The following is an 18,991-nucleotide window of genomic DNA, read 5'->3' on the forward strand; positions in this document are numbered from 1 at the left end:
ACCCGGTTTCTGAGGTAAATCCTGAAATCACAGCTCAACAAGGGCTGCTCCCCGATTCCTGACGTGCCTTTTCCATGCTGTCCCTGTCCCCTGCAGATACTGCGAGAGCCGGCGGAGGGTTTTGTTGCAGCACGTGCATGAAGGCTACGAGAAGGACCTGTGGGAGTACATCGAGGACTGAGCCCGGCCCCGCAGCAATGAACTCTGAACCCTTTCCCATCCTAGAGTGCTCATGCAATTCCAATAAAACCCACCCAGGGCGCTGCTCCGCCTCTTACACCGCTGGTCTGTAGTACCGGGATTCTGTTTTGTTAACAGAAAAATTAAGTAAATTATATTGTAATAAAAAAAAGGTAGATAAACCATTGTACAACAGTATTCTAGGCGGCCAAGAGTGTGACAGACGCACTAAAAAACCCTCCAACTTTAACTTGTAACGTAGCTTCATCCTCCAAGCCGACTCCTTTTTCTTTTCTCTCTTTCTTTTCCTGTGTGTAGTACAGATGAAACTTAAACCAGTTTCTTGACACTGCTTTTCATGTCCAAACCAGCCATTTTGATGGACTTTGGTAAGGGGGGTGGCTCTCCCGCCCCCCTCCTCCTCTCTGCCACCCAAATACATGGTTGAATGTGGATTGGCTCATTGTAAAGAGGATTTTTGGGGAGGGAAGGAGGGGGGTACACAGTAAGGAAAAAAAAAAACCCAACCTTTGTATATGACTTTTAAAACAAAAAGAGGACAACACAGTATTTTTCAAAGTTGTATATAGCGCATATGCATGGACAAAGAGCAAGCGTGGCACGTGTTTGCATAATGTTTAATTACAAAAAAATATTTATTCTTTAAAAATCTTCAAGATTATGTCTATTTGCTGTGCATTTTCTTTCAGTTTGATTCTTTTGTTTGGTTTTGTTTTTTTTTCCCTGGGCTGGGGTGGGGGAAGCGTGTGCTGGTGTAGTGAATATATCGATATATATATTTTTTATTTTTTTTTTTTCTTTTTGGAAGGCTTTTTCCAAAAGAGCAGTTGGGTTTCTCCTCTTCCTGCAGTTCCTTTCTGTCCAGGGCCTCCCCCAGGTCTGTGTGTGTATCCATTGCTGGCGACGGACGCGGCCCCTCGCAGCTCCTGGAGCTCTGGTTCAGGATGCCTTGCCTTTTTCTTGGTTTATTTTTGGCCCCAGATCTTTACCTGCCCAAATCCAGCTCTCTGTTCCCACTGGTGCACGCAGGACACGTGCTGTGATCCCAGAGGAGGTGTGTGAGTGCGTGTGTGTGTGTGTGTGTGTGTGTGTTTAGAGGTTTGTTTTGGATCCCGAGGCAGGACAAGGAGGGGTGTTTTGCACCACTTCTCTAAAGACTTCCTGCGAGATTTCGGCTGTGGATCTCCTCTCCCTCCACCTTTCATCTGTCAAATGGACCCTTTCTTGCTGTTTTAATTTTCACTTCATTATAACGAGTCGTAACATGGAAAAGGAAAGCTGATGGAATTGTCTTTGTGTTTGTTTTGGGCTCAATCACTGGGCGTCCTGTCCTGGCAACTATTTAACACTCCATCTAGTGCAGTAGAAGCTGAAATCAGCGGAGTATTTTTCAATTAAAAGGGGAAAGAACTAATGAGTTTAGCTACTGAGTCCATTTTTATGATTTCTGTAACAAGAGCTATGTTAAAGTAAACAATTGGTGGTGGTTTTATTAAATTTACTCCTGTATAGGAATTCCTTCTGTGGTATTTTTCGCCAGGCAAGTGTCCTCCAAGCCTCCTGCCGCTCTGCCAGCTTCCAGGGGATGGAAGTTGTGAAGGGATCAGATAAAAAAGGCAGATCCCAGACAGGGCTGTAACACGGGATGCTGTTTCCAGCTGGCAGCGGGCTCACTTCGCCTCCCTCACTGTTCCTACTGACGTTCCACGGATGTGGTTTTGTCCCTGTATCCCTGCTTTTCCCTTTATTTGCCCTGGAAATCAGACGTGGTGTGGTTTTGTCCCTGTTTTTCCCTTTATTTGCCCTGGAAATCAGACGTGAGGGAGCGCAGCCGCTTTCCCCGTGCTGTTCCTGGTGCTGCTGGAGGGGTGGGATGGCGCAGGGCTGCGTGGAGCGACCCTGCCCGTATCCGTCCCTGCCATTCCCGGTGGGAATTCTCTGTCCATGCAGTGAAACGCTTGGAAGCTGGGCTGGGCAGGGCAGGTGCAAGCACAGAGGCGTTGGGTTTTCGCTCCGCGTTCCCCGAAAGGAAAACGCCAGGGCTGAGGGCACTCCCCTCCAAAGGAAACCCGCTCTGTGGCGTCCTCAGTCCCGATGGCTGTTGGCAAACCTGGAGACAGTGACAAAGCCCTGCTCTGTGGGAGAACCCGCTGCAGCTCCTTTCCCCCGGGTTTCAGGCGCTCGCAGGTGAATTACCATCCCCAGAGACACTGTGGAAGTATAAAGGAAAATAAACAAAATCCGCCATCCCAACCTCCCTCCCTGCTGCTACTGTGGGGCGGGGAGACAGCGGGGCCGCGGCCGCTCAGCGCTTCCCGGCCTATCCCTCTTCACTGGCGGCCTCATTTCCCTCTACACCGCGGAGTTCCCAATAAAACCTTCCAAAAGCCGGGCATTTTATTATTTCTGTGGTTTTTCGGGTGTTTTTCAGGTTAAACGGGGACCGGGATTGACTGGGGAGGAGGGCGCGAGTCCTCCCGCCACCACCTTCCCGCCGTGCCCCGCGCGCCATGGCCGTGCCGGAAGTGGCGGCTGTCGCCATGGCAACCCCGGCCCGCCGCGGCCATGGCGGAGCCTCAGGACGCCGCGGTGAGGGGCGAGGGGAGAGGCGCCCGGGCTGAGGGGGGAGAGGGGACATGGACGGGAGAGGAACGGGAGGGGACGGGAAGGGAAGTGAGGGGTGGCAGCGGCGGCGGGAAGTTCTTTTGAAGAGCGAGTTTTTAATCTACACTCTTGGTATGGAAAACGTGAGGGAACTTCAGCCTGTGCTGAGGTAATCAACATTAGTTATCGATTATTAGATGCTGGAACAGGGGAAAAGTAAAGGAGATGGGGAAGGGGCTGCAGCACAAGGAGCGGCTGAGGAAGCTGGAGGTGTGCAGAGAAAAGGAGGCTCGGAGAGACCCTCAGAGCCCTGCCAGGGCCTTGAAGGGGCTCCAGGAGAGCTGGAGAGGGACAGGGGACAAGGGATGGAGGGACAGGACACAGGGAATGGCCAAAAAGTGGAAAAGGGTAGGGTTAGATGGGATACTGGGAAGGAATTCCTCCCTGTGAGGGTGGTGAGGCCCTGGCACAGGGTGCCCAGAGCAGCTGTGGCTGCCCCTGGATCCCTGGAAGGCCCAAGGCCAGGCTGGACGGAGCTTGGAGCAGCCTGGGATAGTGGAAGGTGTCCCTGCCCATGGCAGAGGACTGAACGAAATGATCTTTAAGGCACTTCCAACTCAAGCCATTCCATAATTATTCAGTTTTTTGGGGTGGAGAGTGGTTGCTGTGGAGCCCCTCAGGGGTAAGGACCAGGCCTGGGTTATTCAGTGTACTTAGAAATGATCTGGACAAAAGAATGGGTAGAAAGTTACTCAGGTGAGGAGGAAATAGGAGAAACTCCAGGAAAGTCTTAGCAGAGTGAGAGGACTCGGAATGATAGGTGTATAGATTTTAAAAAAATTGCAATATGTAAAAAAAATGAGGTGTTTGTGCTGGTTATTCCTCCTGAGGATAGAGTGCTCAGAGTTGGGTAAATCCATGAAAATAGCAGCTCAGTTTTTCACAATAGGAATCTGAAAAGTCATTAAAATTTTAGAAATTGTTAAGAAACAAAAAAGTTAACAGAAAAAAAATAAAAAAGGAAGAGCCTTTTTTGGGTTATTTTTCATGTCTCAGCCTCTCTGATCTGCCCCATCTCCAGTAAAGAAAAAAAAGATGCAATTAGAAAATGTTCCCAAAACATTGCAAGGAACAAAGATTGACTGAATCTCTGATTTTAAAAATTATTTATTAAGGAGAGGGAAGGTGACACAGGTGTATAAAATCCCACGTTGTGTCTTCCCAAAAATCAGAGGGAAATATAAAAATACTTTCCTGTGTAAGCCCATTTCTCTTCCATGAAGGTTTGATGGCTGATGCAAAGTAAGAAAATCATAAAAAATTAATGTATTTGCCACGGACTGGAAGCTCTGGACGGTGTTTGCTGGGGGAGGTCCCCTGCCCTCCATGTGATGGGACATCCCTGTGCTCACATCCTGTGGACTCAGATGATTCCCAGGAACAGCTTTGCCCTAATTAACTTCATAAATGTTTGATGATAAATGGTTTTGACTCATTTTCTTTGTGATCTCTAATTAGGTTTTTAAATGCTCCAGTATTGCTTTTTTTGCAAGGTAAAGGTAAAGATGCAGATGATCAGAAGTGACCCCACCAACAGGGATGTGCTGCACCACAGGGGTGTTTATTTAATGGAGCTGTGGAACAGAAATCTCTCCTTGCTTGGCAGGGCAGAGTTTGTCCAGCAGCAATGCTGCTATTTTTATGCCCTCCTTTGGGATTTGCCAGTTGTCCTTTCTGATTATTTTCTGGAACAGAGCTTCAAGAAACCTTGCCTGGTCTATTTACTACTCCTGGTTTCTGTCTTTTCAGGTTTCTTCATCGCCAGCGGCTACAGAACCAACAAAACCTCGTGCTAAAAAAGGTTTGTTTGAAGATCTGATTCTGTTTCTTGGGCAGGTTGGTTTTAAGGTTTCTTCTCTAGTGTTTGCAGCTGTCTAGGAGGAAATAAATGTCCTCTGGGAAAAGAGGAGACTGTCTAGACTGTAATTTGCTGAGTACCAGTATTTTTCCAGGGTCTCTGTGAGCTCAGTGCTGTTCCTGGCTGATTTACCATAGCCACGGCCTGTATTGTTTGCTTATAATCTGTGAGAGTGTTTATTTTATTGTGTACTTACTGGTGGGGCTGTTAATGGGTTTGATACTCATTTATCCTCTGAAATAATAACAGGTTTGTTTGGGGTCTTCAGAATGATGTCTTGCTCTGGAAGCAAACATTCCGTCTTGTGGGGTTTTTTTATGTCACATGTTCCAGTTTTTGAAGTAAAAGTGATATCAAATCAGGCAGGTTGTGAGTTTAATTATAGTTATTTACCTTTGTTTGTTTTCTTTTAATAATGAAAATGTGTTAATTCACTCAGTGCAAATTGTTGGTTTTGAAGTCTTGGTTGAATCTGAACTGGAACAGGTACAATTTCTGTTGTTGGTTCCAAATGTTTGACCAAATCCTGCTGCTTTTTGAGGGATCTGGTAAATTCTTCAGAATCTCCTTTTCTGCTTTCCCTCATTCATGAGGCAGGACTTGTCCTAACACACACAAAGTGTTCGCTTCTCTGTGGCACTGCTCCCCTTCCAGCACAGCTGTGCTCACTGCAGAGCTTTTGTGCCTACCTGAGCTGAGCTTTTGGGATGGTTTTTGATAGATTCTCCTTTCTCAAGTGTGCAGAGGGCCCCATCAATTCAGATTTTAATTAAGGGTATTTACTCCCAGTGCCAGAAGCAGTCCTCCTTTTGCCTTGCCTTTGCATTCAGGGACCCTCCCTCAGCTGGTGAGCACAGCCCTTTGGCCATTTTGTGCCCTGGCAGAGTATTCCTGATGGGGAATGGGATGGAGCCTGCCTTGGGATAATGCTGGCAGTAAAGAGGAGTTTGATTAGCAGCTGGGCACTGCAATGACACTCTGCAATGACATTCTGCCTAACTGGGTTCTTTGTCCTGCATGTCCAGGCCTTGGGAAGCTGGAATAACCACTCTGCTCTTGGGGAGCTCAGGCCAACCTTGCATAGTCCCAATTCCCGTAGGAGAATTCCAGCCCCTGAGCACAGTGTGGCTGTCCTTGGCTCAGCACAAGCCCAGGCCTCTTTGGGAGCTTGCCCAGAGCTGAGGAGAAGATTGCTACTGCTTCAGGCCTGCATGAAAGTAAAAATAACTCCCAAATTTACTTTTATCTTGACCCTCAACTCTTTCAGAGCAATGATTGCTCTAAAATGACTCTAAATTGGTTACTTTGAGGCAATTAGTCTGACTTCCATGGAGGCACTGATGGGCTCCCTGGTGAGCTATTTCATCTCTATCCTTTCCTATAAAGGTTATGACTCCCATCTCATCCTCCATAACCCCCACCCTGCTCTTCCTCCTCGTGCAAGTCCCATTTATTTGTGGCTCTGGATCTCCCTTTTATACTGACACAACCCCTGACTCCAAGTAAACTAGGATGATTTTAAAAAGAATCATCTAGCCCGTGATTTTTATAATTCTCTTTTGTGTCCTTTAAGGTAAATTGAGGCATCTCCAGGCCTGGCACACCTCGGGTTGTTCTGACTGAAATGCCTTTAAAGCCTTTGGGCTTTGCCATTTAATATTTGACTTCAGTGCAGCTGGGAAAGCTGATTTGAGCTGCCTGATCGTTAATCTCTGGGAAATGAGGGCAGCAAAAAGATTTGTACTTGGAGTGATGTAACAGTGTCCTCTGCGTGTGGGTGGGGGACTGGGGGCATGAAAAAGAGGAGGGAGAACGAAAGGATGTTGGATGTTTTTTGGTGGAATTTGGCAGGAAAGAGCAGCATCTATTTCCCATGACAGCTGCGTTTTTTTAATAGAATATTTGTAGAACATCTTAATTAAATTTTAGTTTGGCTGAGAAGAATTACAATGAACTTTAGGAGCCAGGTTACATCAGTGCTGTTTGAACAGAAAAGTGCTGCTAAACTTATTTTAAACTGGCATTTTAAACATTGAATGGCCACTTTCTGTTGCAGCAAATTGCCTTTTTCTATTTGCATTGTGTTTTCAAGCAGGATAAAGCTTTAGTGTCAGTGTTTTCTCTAGCAAGAGAGATCCTGTGCTCAACATTAGCACAAACAGGTCTGTGAAATGCAGAGACCATATGAACAGTTTGGTGTGGGTAAAATTCCTGCCCAAATAGAGCAATAATGGATGATGTGATTGCACACAGGTGTAGCAGAGTGGGACCAAGCCATTGCTGAGGCTCTATGTTAACCATCACAGTGCTGCATTCAGCCTGTCCAGCTTGTCTGTCCTTGTACTGGGCAGGAATGAGGCAATAAGTGTGTGTTTCTGAGAATGGAGTCTCAAATTTGCCAAAAATCATTGGAGTGACAAAATACACACGTGAGGTTTGTAGCTTTAACCAGAAGGCCACGTTTTCAGCAATGCAGGTCTGATACATTGAACCTGAATTTTGTAGCTTCCCCTCCCTGTTCCTTGCTTTCCACTGGATATATTGAACCTGAATTGAGTGGTTTCCCTTCACTGTTCCTTGCTTTCCATTGGATATATTGAACCTGAATTGAGGAGCTTCTCCTCACTGATCCTTGATTTCCATTGGATATATTGAACCTGAATTGAGTGGTTTCCCCTCCCTGTTCCTTGCTTTCCACTGGATATATTGAACCTGAATTGAGGAGCTTCTCCTCACTGATCCTTGATTTCCATTGGATATATTGAACCTGAATTGAGTGGTTTCCCCTCACTGTTCCTTACTTTCCTTTGGATATATTGAACCTGAATTTAGTAGCTTTCCCCTCACTGTTCCTTGCTTTCTACTGGATATATTGAACCCGAATTGAGGAGCTTTCACTCCCTGTTCCTTGCTTTCCATTGGATATATTGAACCTGAATTTTGTAGCTTCCCCTCACTGTTCCTTGCTTTCCACTGGATATATTGAACCTGAATTGAGTGGTTTCCCCTCCCTGTTCCTTGCTTTCCATTGGATATATTGAACCTGAATTGAGTGGTTTCCCCTCCCTGTTCCTTGCTTTCCATTGGATATATTGAACCTGAATTGAGTGGTTTCCCTTCACTGTTCCTTGCTTTCCTTTGGATATATTGAACCTGAATTTTGTAGCTTCCCCTCCCTCTTCTTGCTTTCCTCCCATGATCCTCGCTGTGAGCCAAGAAAAGGAGGAACCTACAACCAGAGTTTAGCAACTGCATTGTTTGGCTCTTAGAAGGATAATGTTGAGTTTGGAGTTGGAATTTGTTCATGGAGTAGCTGATCCCTCATGTTGGGCTGCCAAAGCCTGAAAGTTGGGATTTGGGAGGCTCTGGCTTGTAGGCAGGCCAGCCCTGAGGAAGAGGATGAGTGTTCAGCAAGGTTCTGGAGCAGATGGTGTTGGTGGAATCAGGTTTGAAATCTCTCCATGCAATGATCTGAATTAACAGCACGGGTGGAGGTGACCCCTCCAAGTATCTGTGGCCACCCTTGGTGACAATTGTCCCGCAGCAGCTGACACAGGAGTAGCATTCATTGTTTTGTCCTTTATCCCCTGTTGGGAGAGCTGCTCCCAAAATCAGTTCCCTTTGTTGCTCCATCCATAACTCTCCCTCTGTTGATCCCCAAGCAACTGAGGGTGGAATAAATAAATTCAAGCTCTGTTCCTTGAAGTGATAAGGAGTTAATGTCAGTGTGTGATGAGGTGGGATTTTAATCTCCCTCCTGCATTCTAAATTAATCAGATATTTTCCTAAATGCTTTACTGGTTTGGAATTGAGATAGGCTGTCTCCCATCTTTTTCCCACTTTCTTTTTCCCACACAGGCAAATCAAATAATTTTATAGGATCTGATGGTACTGGAGTGGAGAATTGCTTTTACCAGCTTGTATTGTTGATTTTTATGGAACATAACTCCAATTTATTTCCCTTTATTGTGGAAAAAACGTTTAGAAAGTAAGTTCTGAGCTCGTGTTTATCTAATAACAGTTCAGAGGTTAATGGGACAATTTTAAATGCATTTGGATTTCTACATGAATATGAGACCTCAGACTTTCTGAGATGCACTGATGGTGTTTTAATGACAAGGTAGAATCCTAAATATGTACACAGTATAATAAACTCACTGAAGCAAAATTGATTTTGCTTGAATCACTGGGAAGAACTTGTCCTAAAAATCCATTAATCTGTCAAGAATGAGAATTCTGAATTGTCATCAACCACCTCTACACTTGCCACAGGAAGGGTCAGGTAAATAATTTTCAAAATGAAAACCCTGTGAAACTGTTAGCAGACATCAAGTGTTCTCCTGGGCCTGGGCATTGGGGTATTTTTTGGGTGCTTTGTAGGTATGTTTTTTCTAGGGTTTGAAGGAAGGATTTATGTGTGACCTTTGGCAAAGTGCTCTGGCTTTTGTTGCTTTCCATTTATCAACCACAAGCTTGGCCTAATATCCAGTGATAGGTTTTGGATGCTGCAGGCTTTTGGTTAACAAAACATTTGGAGACATGAAATGAAAAGTATCATATAAATGGATATATTACAATGCACTGCTTGGCCTGATGGGTGGTGGCTCTGGTTAGGAAGTGCCAATAAACAATCTCAAAATGTGGCTCTTAATAATGCTAATGGATAAGAATGCAATAAATAATAATAAATAATGCTCAGATTATGCAGAAATAGGTAAGTGGCTTTTGATAAGCTGTCCTGTCTCTCTCTGGGTGGCTCCTGCTTGCCCAGATGAGCCAGTGGGGATCCCTCCTGCTCCTGCAGATGTTTTGAGGGATTCTGTGAGTATTTAATCTGAAGAGCAGGAACTCTCTACCCCGTGGAGTCGATTCCATGCACTTGCAGTGCTGATCATTTCTGAATTTCTGGTACAGTTTCTTAAATCAATATAAATCCATTCTTTGAGCTGGCTTCAAAGCTGCCTTTGAACTTGTAAGAGTGAAGCTGCCTGAGAAATCCAGATAAAAACAACCCCCTTGAGTTAAATTAATTAATACTTCTAAGTGTGTCAGAAAGAAAAGGCCTTAGTGGGAATGTCATGGTCGGAGGGAGCCAATCCAGCCCTTATCTGTCCATACCCATTCGCTTCCATTTGGCCACATGCAAGCCAAGATCTTTTAGTCCATTTGAACCCCCAACCTTGTGGGAAGAAATTGGTTCCTAAATAAGCTAGATTAGTTGGTAATTACATCATTGTTTTATGTAAGAGACTTGGGTATTTCCATCTCGCCGATAAGTGGGGAGCAGCGAGTGCTGTGTGTGATGCTCAGGATCTGATGCAGCTGCTAGTTTTGAGTAGTGAGATTAAAAAAATGGATTATCATTTCTGGGTAATTAAATTCTATAATATCCTTCACTTCATCCTCTTCTCCCCAGAATACCAGCCCAGTAATCCCTGCACTGCAAAGAACTGGTAATATTTAAATTGGAATGTGCTAGCACAGCTCTGCCCTCTTGTGTGTGTATATTAATATCTGTGCTGAGAGGAGCAGGGAATCCTTTGCAGGCAGCACAACAGGGAACATTTTAGTGCCAGTTTTTAAAACAGGTAAATTCATTTTTTGAAGCTTCTTTGAAAGTCCTTGGTGCCAGGCAAGTGTCTTCTGATTTTAAAGCCTTCAGCTGCAGTTTTTTGGCGTGCTGCATACAGATAAAATAGCATCTCCTGGTGGGAATTTAAAAATAATTCTGTAAAAATAGTGAGTGGCAAATTTAGGAAGGGTGGGATTCATCTCTCTGCACTGAGTTGTCTCTGATGCAGAGCAAGTCTCAGCAGATCACCCGTGCTGCATGTGTAGTCAGTGCAAAGGGCATCTGTGCCATTCCCTGACCTCTCCCAGCCACCTGTGCTGGGATGGATCCCTTCCTAAGGATGCCTCTTCCTCTCCTTTACCTTGGAGACAGCCCAAGGCAGCTCACTCATCTCTTCATTTTCAGACACGTGAAGGAGATGCAGCTCACTCAAGAGTCAGAATTCCCAGTGTCTGTGCAGCTGGAATTTGGGCATCTGAGTCTTTAGGGACAGAATCACCTGTTGCATTTAGCCCAGCTCTCCAACAGCATCTGTGGCACAGGAATGACAGGACATGTTGAGCAAGGAGCAGCTCACTGAGGGCTTTTTGAATAAAAAATATCTCCATTCACTCCTTGCAGGGCTTGTCCCCTTCACTGCCAACGCTTCCAGCTGCATTACACACGCTGCAAGTCCTGGGATTTTATCACTGGTTTATTCATAATTCTCAATAATTTCATTCCCTGCATGACTGTGATTCATTTTTATACTTCTAATTAGAAGGAGGCAGGCTGTGCTTCTGTGACTGTGTAATTAAAGACTATAGCATTAACACATTTGTGCAGTAGGGAAGAGTGAAGGTGCACAGGCAAATGTTCATCCTGGGATAGGCTGGGATAGGCTGGAAAACTTTATCCTGAGGCAATGAGGCTGGAAGAACTCAAACTATAGGGTCTTGTGTAGGGAGTATTGAAATGTTTGCAAGACCAGCTTCTATATTTTTTTGTGTAAATATATCTATGTTCTTGTAATATTCCTTCAATGTAGCATTCTTTGGCAGTGGATGAACTGAGGACAGGTTCTAGGTGCTATTCCTTATGGAGTGGGAAATATCAAAGATTGATGTGGCTGGATTCTGGTCCTCTCCATGCTGGAATTTTATTTTGCTTTCTAAAGGAAAAGCTTTTCTTACAAATGCCTTACAACTATTTTCGTTTCAATTTTCATGTAAAATACCTCATGCTGTAGACAGAAAAAGACTAAGCATAGGAATTAAAGCCAGAGGAGGGATTAGAACTGGAAATCCCCAAACTACTTTGCTCCTGATGCTGGAATTAATGAGAAGCTGGTTATTTTGGGAATGCCTGCAGCCACATGTGGGGGAAATATCTCCCATGCCAGTGTTGCTGTGGGAGGAGGCAGAGAGGAGCCAGCAGTGAGTATCTCAGACCACCTCTGCTGTTCAGAAGGTATTTTATTGCCATGCCTTTGCCATGGTCTGCTCTGCTCCCCAAATCTGGGAACACACACCCAGAGAGGGCTCAGACTCCACCGTGCCTACAAGAGCACCAGGCATCAGGCAGAACATGGTTTAAACAGAGAAGATTTGGATGTCATGCCAGGACTTGGAGCCTTGAGTATCTCCAAGTGTGGTGTCTGCATCCTCAGGGACTTTAGAAGTGCCATATAAAGTAGCCTGGTTTTTGGTTTTTCCCCCTATTTTTTGGTTTTCCTCTGTTCTGAGCACATCTCTCCTCAGCAGTCAGCACTGATGGTCAAAATTGGCTCATGAAGAGCAAACAGACTTTCAAATCTCATTTTTCAGAGAAACCATAGAAATTTTTCACATTTCTTTTTAAAGGTATTTGTTACTAAACCTCTCTCCAGTGTTATTTGTTTGAATCAAATTTTAGATTTGAATTGAGCATTATCAGGCTTGATATCAACTTTTTATGGAGTAATGATCAGTATCATGTATTTGTGTTAAAGATGTGTGTAAATCTCATCCCCCCAGATGGACTCAGGGCTGCCCAGTGATATCTCAGCAGCCTCCTACTGCTAACAGGGATTTCCCAGTGACCAAACTGGTTCTGCCCCTGGGAGCCTCACTGTCACTGGGAGGTCCAGGGGGGTGACAAGTGTGTGTTTATTTACACAAACATCATCCCACTTCACCTTCAGGTTGAACTTGAGCAGCATGGAGTAGAACACAAATAATTCAATAAATCAATTCTATTCATTTGGCAAATTAATTGAATAATCAGGGTATTTATTTCATAAAGGAAACCATCTTTCTTTGGAGTAACTCAGAACTGTAAATGTCTTAAATCAGAAAAAAACCACAAATCTGAGTAAGCAACTCAATGAGATTTATGCAGTGCATAGTAGCAAGAGAAAATGCCCCTTCTTCCCCATGCCCTAGAGTATAAATCAGATGTAAGATACAATTTTGAAGTCTTTCATCTATCCCTAGCTAATTTTCCTGCAGGGGGAGGTGGAGAGTCAGAAATGTTGCTTTTTTTTTGTTGTTTAAACCTCTGTTTTCCAGGCTCCTTCCAGCTTTCCCTGCTCCTCGTGGAGCTATTAAACCGTGGGAGGCAGCTCTGGGGATGAGTTACAGCTCCAGCCAGCACTCGGCTGTGTGTGATGAGTTTTATTAACCCCAGCTGACTGTAAATAACCAGCAACCACACGGCTTTAGGGCTTGATTTAAAGGTGCTCCAGCAACAATTTGCAAACAGGAAAACACAGGGAAAAGGGATTAACCAGAGAACGGCTGCAGTGTAAAGCTGGTCCTTTTTTTGTTGTTGTTTATATCCATTTTAGAAGGGTTTGTGCATACAAACACCTTTATTCTCACATATATTCCCTCACACATGGTGAGTGAAATACAGCTCGTAGAGCCTCTTCTGAGTGCTGGGTTTTGGGGTTATTTTTCATTATTACTGAGTTTTGAATACATTAACAGCTCCATTTTCAAACTCCAAGGATGGATCTGGGCGTAGGAAGAGCAATGTTCCTGTGCTAGTTTTCTTTCAAAGCTCTCATGTATTTATGCTGCCACAGTCTCAGTAAAAGAGTCTGAGGAAGGAAGAGGATTTCTTGTCAAATTTGGCTCTGCTGGAAATTTGTAGGATGCTCTTCTGACACCGAGGCAGTCTGTTAGTTTTAAATCTTGATAAGAAGATTGATATTAGAGCTTACAAATGCTTTCTCTCCATTATCATACCTTGTTTCAGAAAATCCAATTCCCTGCAGGGCTGTGTTGTTCTGTAGAAGCTGTTGGAGTGTGTGCCCTATTATTTTAATGTAATTTTTGCCCAGAAGATGCTCATTCCCTCCCTGACACTGGATTTCCAAACTGGAGAGGAATTCCTGGCGTTGGCAGCTTGTGAAGCTCAAGGCAAAAAGGAGACAGCACAGATGGGCTCATCCTCCCTATCCATGTTTATTTAAATGGATAGGAGAGCACAGAGCTGTGTTTGGGCTCTAACCACAGCTATGCCTGCACCTTCCCCAGGCTCTGGGAGTGGCAGTAATGGTAATCCTGGCAGGAATGGCAGCACACAGCCACTGGAGGCTGGGCTGGGAGTGTGGGAGGGGGCTGGTGGTGCTCCCACAGAATTCCATGTGCTGCCTCTCAGATGTGGAGGCTCTCCTGCAGAGACAAGTGGGTTGTCTTTATGCCATTGGGAGTTTGCCATTAAGGCAATGAGCAGAATAACTTGGGAGTGGGGATTGAATGTCCAAACCCATCCAGTCCTGCTGCTGTGTGTCCCAGTGAGCCTGGCCTGGTGATGGGAGCTGAAAACCTGCATCTCTCTTTGCCACAGCCCTGCTTCCTCCTCTGACTTCAGAGCAAGGTGCTGTGGTTTGAAACTGCCAGAGGGCAGGGATGGATGGGATATTGGGAAGGAATTCCTTGCTGTGAGCGTGGGCAGGCCCTGGCACAGGGTGCCCAGAGCAGCTGTGGCTGCCCCTGCATCCCTGGAAGTGCCCAAGGCCTGGTGGGACACTGGGGCTTGGAAATTAAGATGATTGTGGCTCTGGAGAGGTGTATAAATAATTTCCATTAATTCTTTCTGCATCTGAATAGAGCACAGAGCCTGGTAATAATCCTTTACTTCCTACAGCCATTTTTGGGGGGATCAGATATGTTCTTGTGTCAAATTTAATCATGAATTTAGACATAGATATTGGAAAGAAATTCTTGACTCTGAGGGTGCTGAGGCCCTGGCACAGGGTGCCCAGAGCAGCTGTGGCTGCCCCTGGATCCTTGGCAGTGTCCAAGGCCAGCTTGGACAGGGCTTGGAGCAGCCTGGGACAATGGAAGGTGGCAGGGGAGTGGGACTTGATTGTCTTTAAGGTCCTTCCAACTCAAACCATCCTTGGATTCTGATTCACTTTATGAAATTCTTTTGTGCTTCTGCTGCCTCAATATCAAAATGTCACAATAGAGAATTGAGGCACTGTCTGGGTGTTTGTTAGTTTTGAAAATATCTCTGTTCTTGGATGATGCTGTTTTGCAATATGGAATTTTGAATTAGAATTTGGAAAGGGACAGCTGAATCCTGTTGGAAAACCTATCCCACATATGTGGTACCTTCCACAATGGATCCAGGCTGTGGCTCAGGAAGCTACTGCAGAATAAAAAAATTAAAACTACTTCTATTTAACTGCCTTTGCAAAGCCTTTCTGACCTCTCTTTGTGCTGTATGTTATGTGTGCTTCAGGTTCTTGGGGATTTTGGGCCATAACAAGTTCTTCTTGAGTCTTTTGCCCCTTTGCTGCTCTTGCTCAGGCTGCTGCAGGTTGGGCTCAGAGCTGGAAGGGGAGAACTGGGGATTGGACCCTTTCCAATAATCTGGATTGGAAGGAGGGCTGGGCTCTGAACTGGTTTTTTCTCTCTGAGATGACTGAAACCTTTTCTTGAGCCACTTCTTCCTGCTGGTGCTTTAGCAATCATTTCCCCCACGAAATCTCATAGGAGCTTCTGGGGCCTTTTTTCCCCTCTTATTTTTACAGCAATTTAAAGGCCTTTTATTAAATCTAAACCCCACTGTTTGATAGTTCATCCCTAAGCTATAATTACCCAATATGAAGATGCAAGCACAAAATAATTACCTAGGGAGGTTTACACAAAAGGGAATAACTCATTATTATTTTTTCCAGTCCTCTGAGAAAATCTATAAGAGGAGGAATAAAGGGAAGAGTGATGATAGAGCAGCACAGATACAAATCTGATGATCTTACTCTGATTCTGTCAGAGTTTCTGCTCCAGTGGCTTCCTTAAAGGAGCATTGTCAGAAAGAAAAATCACATTGCTGGAAGTGGCTCGTGCAATCAATCACTGGCCAGCGAGGGGATCAGATGGATTCCCTTTTGAATTCAATCAAAACACACTTCAAAGGCATTTAATCATATTTTTGGTGGCTGACTCCCTGGCACAGGACTTTTGTAGTCCCACAAAAGAGAGGCTGAAAGACAATTATGCAAGTTATAAACTCTTTTTGATGTAGATACCAAGTTCTTTGATGATTGTGTTTTCCTGAGCTGGCCTTTGGGCAGGTTGATTTACAGCAAATAATGGCTTTTTGTTTCTTCACTGCTAGGAAGGATCTAAACCACACTTTTCCAACCTGTGCAGTGCCTGGGATTATTGCTAGAGGTGACAAAGAAAAGTGTCTCTTCATACAGCAGTGACATAGGAGAAAATCCTGAAGGTCCATAGATTGAAGAAGGTGTTTTATTCCCTTTCTCTGGAGCTAGAGACCCAAATTACCAGGGATTTGTATTTCCATTTTCTTCAGGAGAATGCAGTGACCCATTGCACTGTGCCAGCCCTTATCAGCAGGCTGGGGGAGCAAACCTGAGGGAGATAAATTCACCAGGAGCAGGTATCCACTGCTTTGTGGGAAAGCTGGAATGCACATTAAGTGGTTGAGGCTCTGGAGAGGTGTACAAATAATTTCCATTAATTCTTTCTGCATCTGAATAGGGCACAGAGCCTGGTAATAATCCTTTACTTCCCACAGCTATTTTTGGGGGTATCAGATATGTTCTTGTGTCAAATTTAACCATGAGTTTTGTCATAGATTTTGAAAAACATCAGAATTGTTGGTCTGCTTTCAATTTGCTTGTCTTAGGGAGAAAGAAGAAAAAAAAGTGATTTGTGTCTCCTCAGTCAGCCTTGTTGCCATTTCCAAATGACTTTTAGGAGCATCAAATCTCCCTGTGCTTTCCCAATCACACAGAGTTTTCCTCAGCTCACAGGTGCATCCCTGGGGGAAGCAGAGCTGGTTTATCTGCAGATGTCAACAGTGCTCACTCCTGGGGCTCACAGTGCCTTTCCATTTCTCCATTTTCTCTCCATCCCAGCACTTTTAGGCAACTCCTTGGGTTTCCCCCTTCCCCTTTGCAGCCTGTTGTTCTGCTCAGCCCTCAGTCTGATGTTCAGCATTTCTCCCTTCCCATCCCTGTTCCCAGCAGGCGTTTCCATGGTGTGGGAGTGGAGTGCAACATCCTTCTTGTCTCAGAAGTGTGAAAAAGCTCTTTCCTTCAGGAATTAAACAAGCAATCCTCCATCCCCTCTCTGGTGTAATGGCATCTTATCTTAGCCCACAACACTGGTGTGTATTTTAACCTTTAATGGTACTTTTTACCTTCCCAGTAAGGCATGAACAGATGGTTGGAGACCTGGTGGGGTGTGTCTGGAGTTCTTTTGACTATTCCCTATTTCAGACAGCTGCAGGATTTTCTAATTTGAGGCTGTATTAATAGGCACAAAATGGTGAAGGATGCTTCAGTTCTGACTGTTAGTGGAATGTTGATGGGTACATAGAGTTTGCAGGGTACTTAGAGAAGAAGGTGGGAACTGCCCAGGTGTGTCAGGTTTGGTGTTTTTATATCAGATAGTGGCACCAGGAGATGCCAGGCAGGAAGGGCACACAAGTCCAGCTGCTTTTACAGAATCCCTGACTGGTTTGGGTTGGAAGGGACCTTAAACCCATCTGATCCCACCCCTTGCCATGGGCAGGGACACCTTGCACTGGACCAGGGTGCTCCAAGCCCCATCCAGGCTGGCCTTGGACACTTCCAGGGATGGGACAGAGCATTTCCAGCACCCCCAGGTGCTGTGTGTCTGTCACACCCTGGCACTGGTAATAACCTGCACAGGGAAGTAATTACAGAGTGTCAGTGAATTTGGTAGCCCCTGAGTGGGCTTCAGATGTGAAGTAGTGGGGTTTCAATCAATTTGTGGCTATTTAGGCAGCCTCTTGACTCTTCCCTTCATCCTCTCACTGAAAGAAGGACAAATGGGAAACATGAAGCTATCAGAAATCAATTAATCTGATCTGGGAACATGCTTATTAAAATGCTTTACTTACAAAGATCTGGATACTCCACAGCAGAGCAGAATTTGGGAATGTTTGGATCCCTGATCTGTGCGTTTCTCTAAGCTCAGCCTGTTTGCATTACTCTTTTGTTTGGATTACTCTTTTGTGTGTTTGGATTACTTTTTTGTTTGGACTGCAAGCTTTCTATTTGTTTTAGGGTAGTTGAACCTTCTTTAGAAGCTATTTGACCTTAAATTGCTAGTGTGCACATTTAATTCTCAGCTCTAATATAAATCTAGATGGATACTCTGGAATTTAAGAAAGAAAAACCAAGGAAATGAGAATGGCTTTGTGAAATGTTTTCCAAATTCAGCAGCTGAAGGGTGTTGGATTTAGGAGCTCTAAGAGAAACTGGACTTGATGTGGGTTACGGGGGAGAGCCTGGTGTGCTCCAGAAACCAAGAAAATGAGAATGGCTTTGTGAAATGTTTTCCAAATTCAAAAGCTAAAGGATGTTGGATTTAGGAGCTCTAAGAGAAACTGGACTTGATGTGGGTTGTGGGGAAGAGCCTGGTGTGCTCCAGAATCGATTAAAGCTCAGCCATTCCAAAAGATAATTACACTTGGCACCAGCCCTTCCCCTGCAGGGTTTCTTCTTCCTCACCTCTGATGGCAGAGGGCCCCGGGCTCCCCAGTGTCACCTTCTGCTCTGTGCTGCTGGAGCTGAGCCAGCGTGTCCGGGGGTGGCTCTGCTCCCTCCAAAGGGCTGCAGGAAGTGTCCCTGTGCTGGAGGAAGTGTCCCTGTGCTGGAGGAGGTGTCCCTGTGCTGCAGGAGGTGTCCCTGTGCTGCAGGAGGTGTCCCTGTGCTGCAGGAGGTGTCCCTGTGCTATGTCCCCCCAGCTCTGCCCCAGCCCTCGCCTGCCTTTGCCTCTGCGCTCGTGTCACAATATTGACTTGCAAACACGGAGCTTTTGGGCCAGTTGCTATGGTTACCCCTCGGAATGGAGACTCCAGTCCCAGGCAATACATTCTCAGCCTTAATGAAATGCACAGCAGTGTGTTCAACTTGTAAACCCGACGTGGATATCGCTAAGCAACATCCATCCGTGATTTGCCGTAATTACTGCTGCCAGCTCTGCACCATTGAAATGCTGGAGCACAAGGCTTCCTCCTCCACTGCATCAAATGTTTTTCTGCAGTGGCTTCAGTCTCTCAGACCTGTGATGTTTCATAGTCCCTTCACAGATTCAAAGAACTAAGTTTGACCTTTTGAAATTATTCACACTTTCAGACCCCATGTCTCCTATCTCTTTTTGTGTTTATCTACTGTTTCCTGCTCATTCAGTCCCAGAAATTCATCTTAAAGACCTTTGATTCTT

The 18,991-nt window shown here is 45.0% G+C and overlaps 2 protein-coding genes across 5 annotated transcripts in view; both read left to right on the forward strand.

Annotated features, from left to right (window-relative positions):
• ARIH1 (ariadne RBR E3 ubiquitin protein ligase 1) overlaps positions 1 to 1,716 on the forward strand; it is a 51,616-nt gene extending 49,900 nt beyond the window's left edge. The window contains exon 14 of the mRNA XM_066558546.1: positions 97 to 1,716. Coding sequence (XP_066414643.1) covers positions 97 to 181 — 85 coding nt within the window. The 3' untranslated portion in view covers positions 182 to 1,716. The remainder of the gene's footprint in view (positions 1 to 96) is intronic.
• The window catches only part of BBS4 (Bardet-Biedl syndrome 4), an 89,662-nt gene that overhangs the window by 49,777 nt on the left and 20,894 nt on the right, over positions 1 to 18,991 (forward strand). Inside the window, exons 1-2 of one of the 4 annotated variants that reach the window (XM_066558544.1) lie at positions 2,741 to 2,790; positions 4,615 to 4,666. The exons of 1 other annotated variant lie outside the window; for it this stretch is intronic. In XM_066558544.1, the coding sequence (XP_066414641.1) occupies positions 2,767 to 2,790; positions 4,615 to 4,666 (76 nt within the window). In that variant the 5' untranslated portion in view covers positions 2,741 to 2,766. Of the gene's footprint in view, positions 1 to 2,740; positions 2,791 to 4,506; positions 4,667 to 18,991 lie in introns of those variants that run through there. 2 more of the 4 variants (XM_066558543.1, XM_066558542.1) reach the window with 2 other exon arrangements.

Source organism: Molothrus aeneus, chromosome 13 (genome assembly GCF_037042795.1).
Source record: "Molothrus aeneus isolate 106 chromosome 13, BPBGC_Maene_1.0, whole genome shotgun sequence".
NCBI lineage: Eukaryota > Metazoa > Chordata > Aves > Passeriformes > Icteridae > Molothrus > Molothrus aeneus.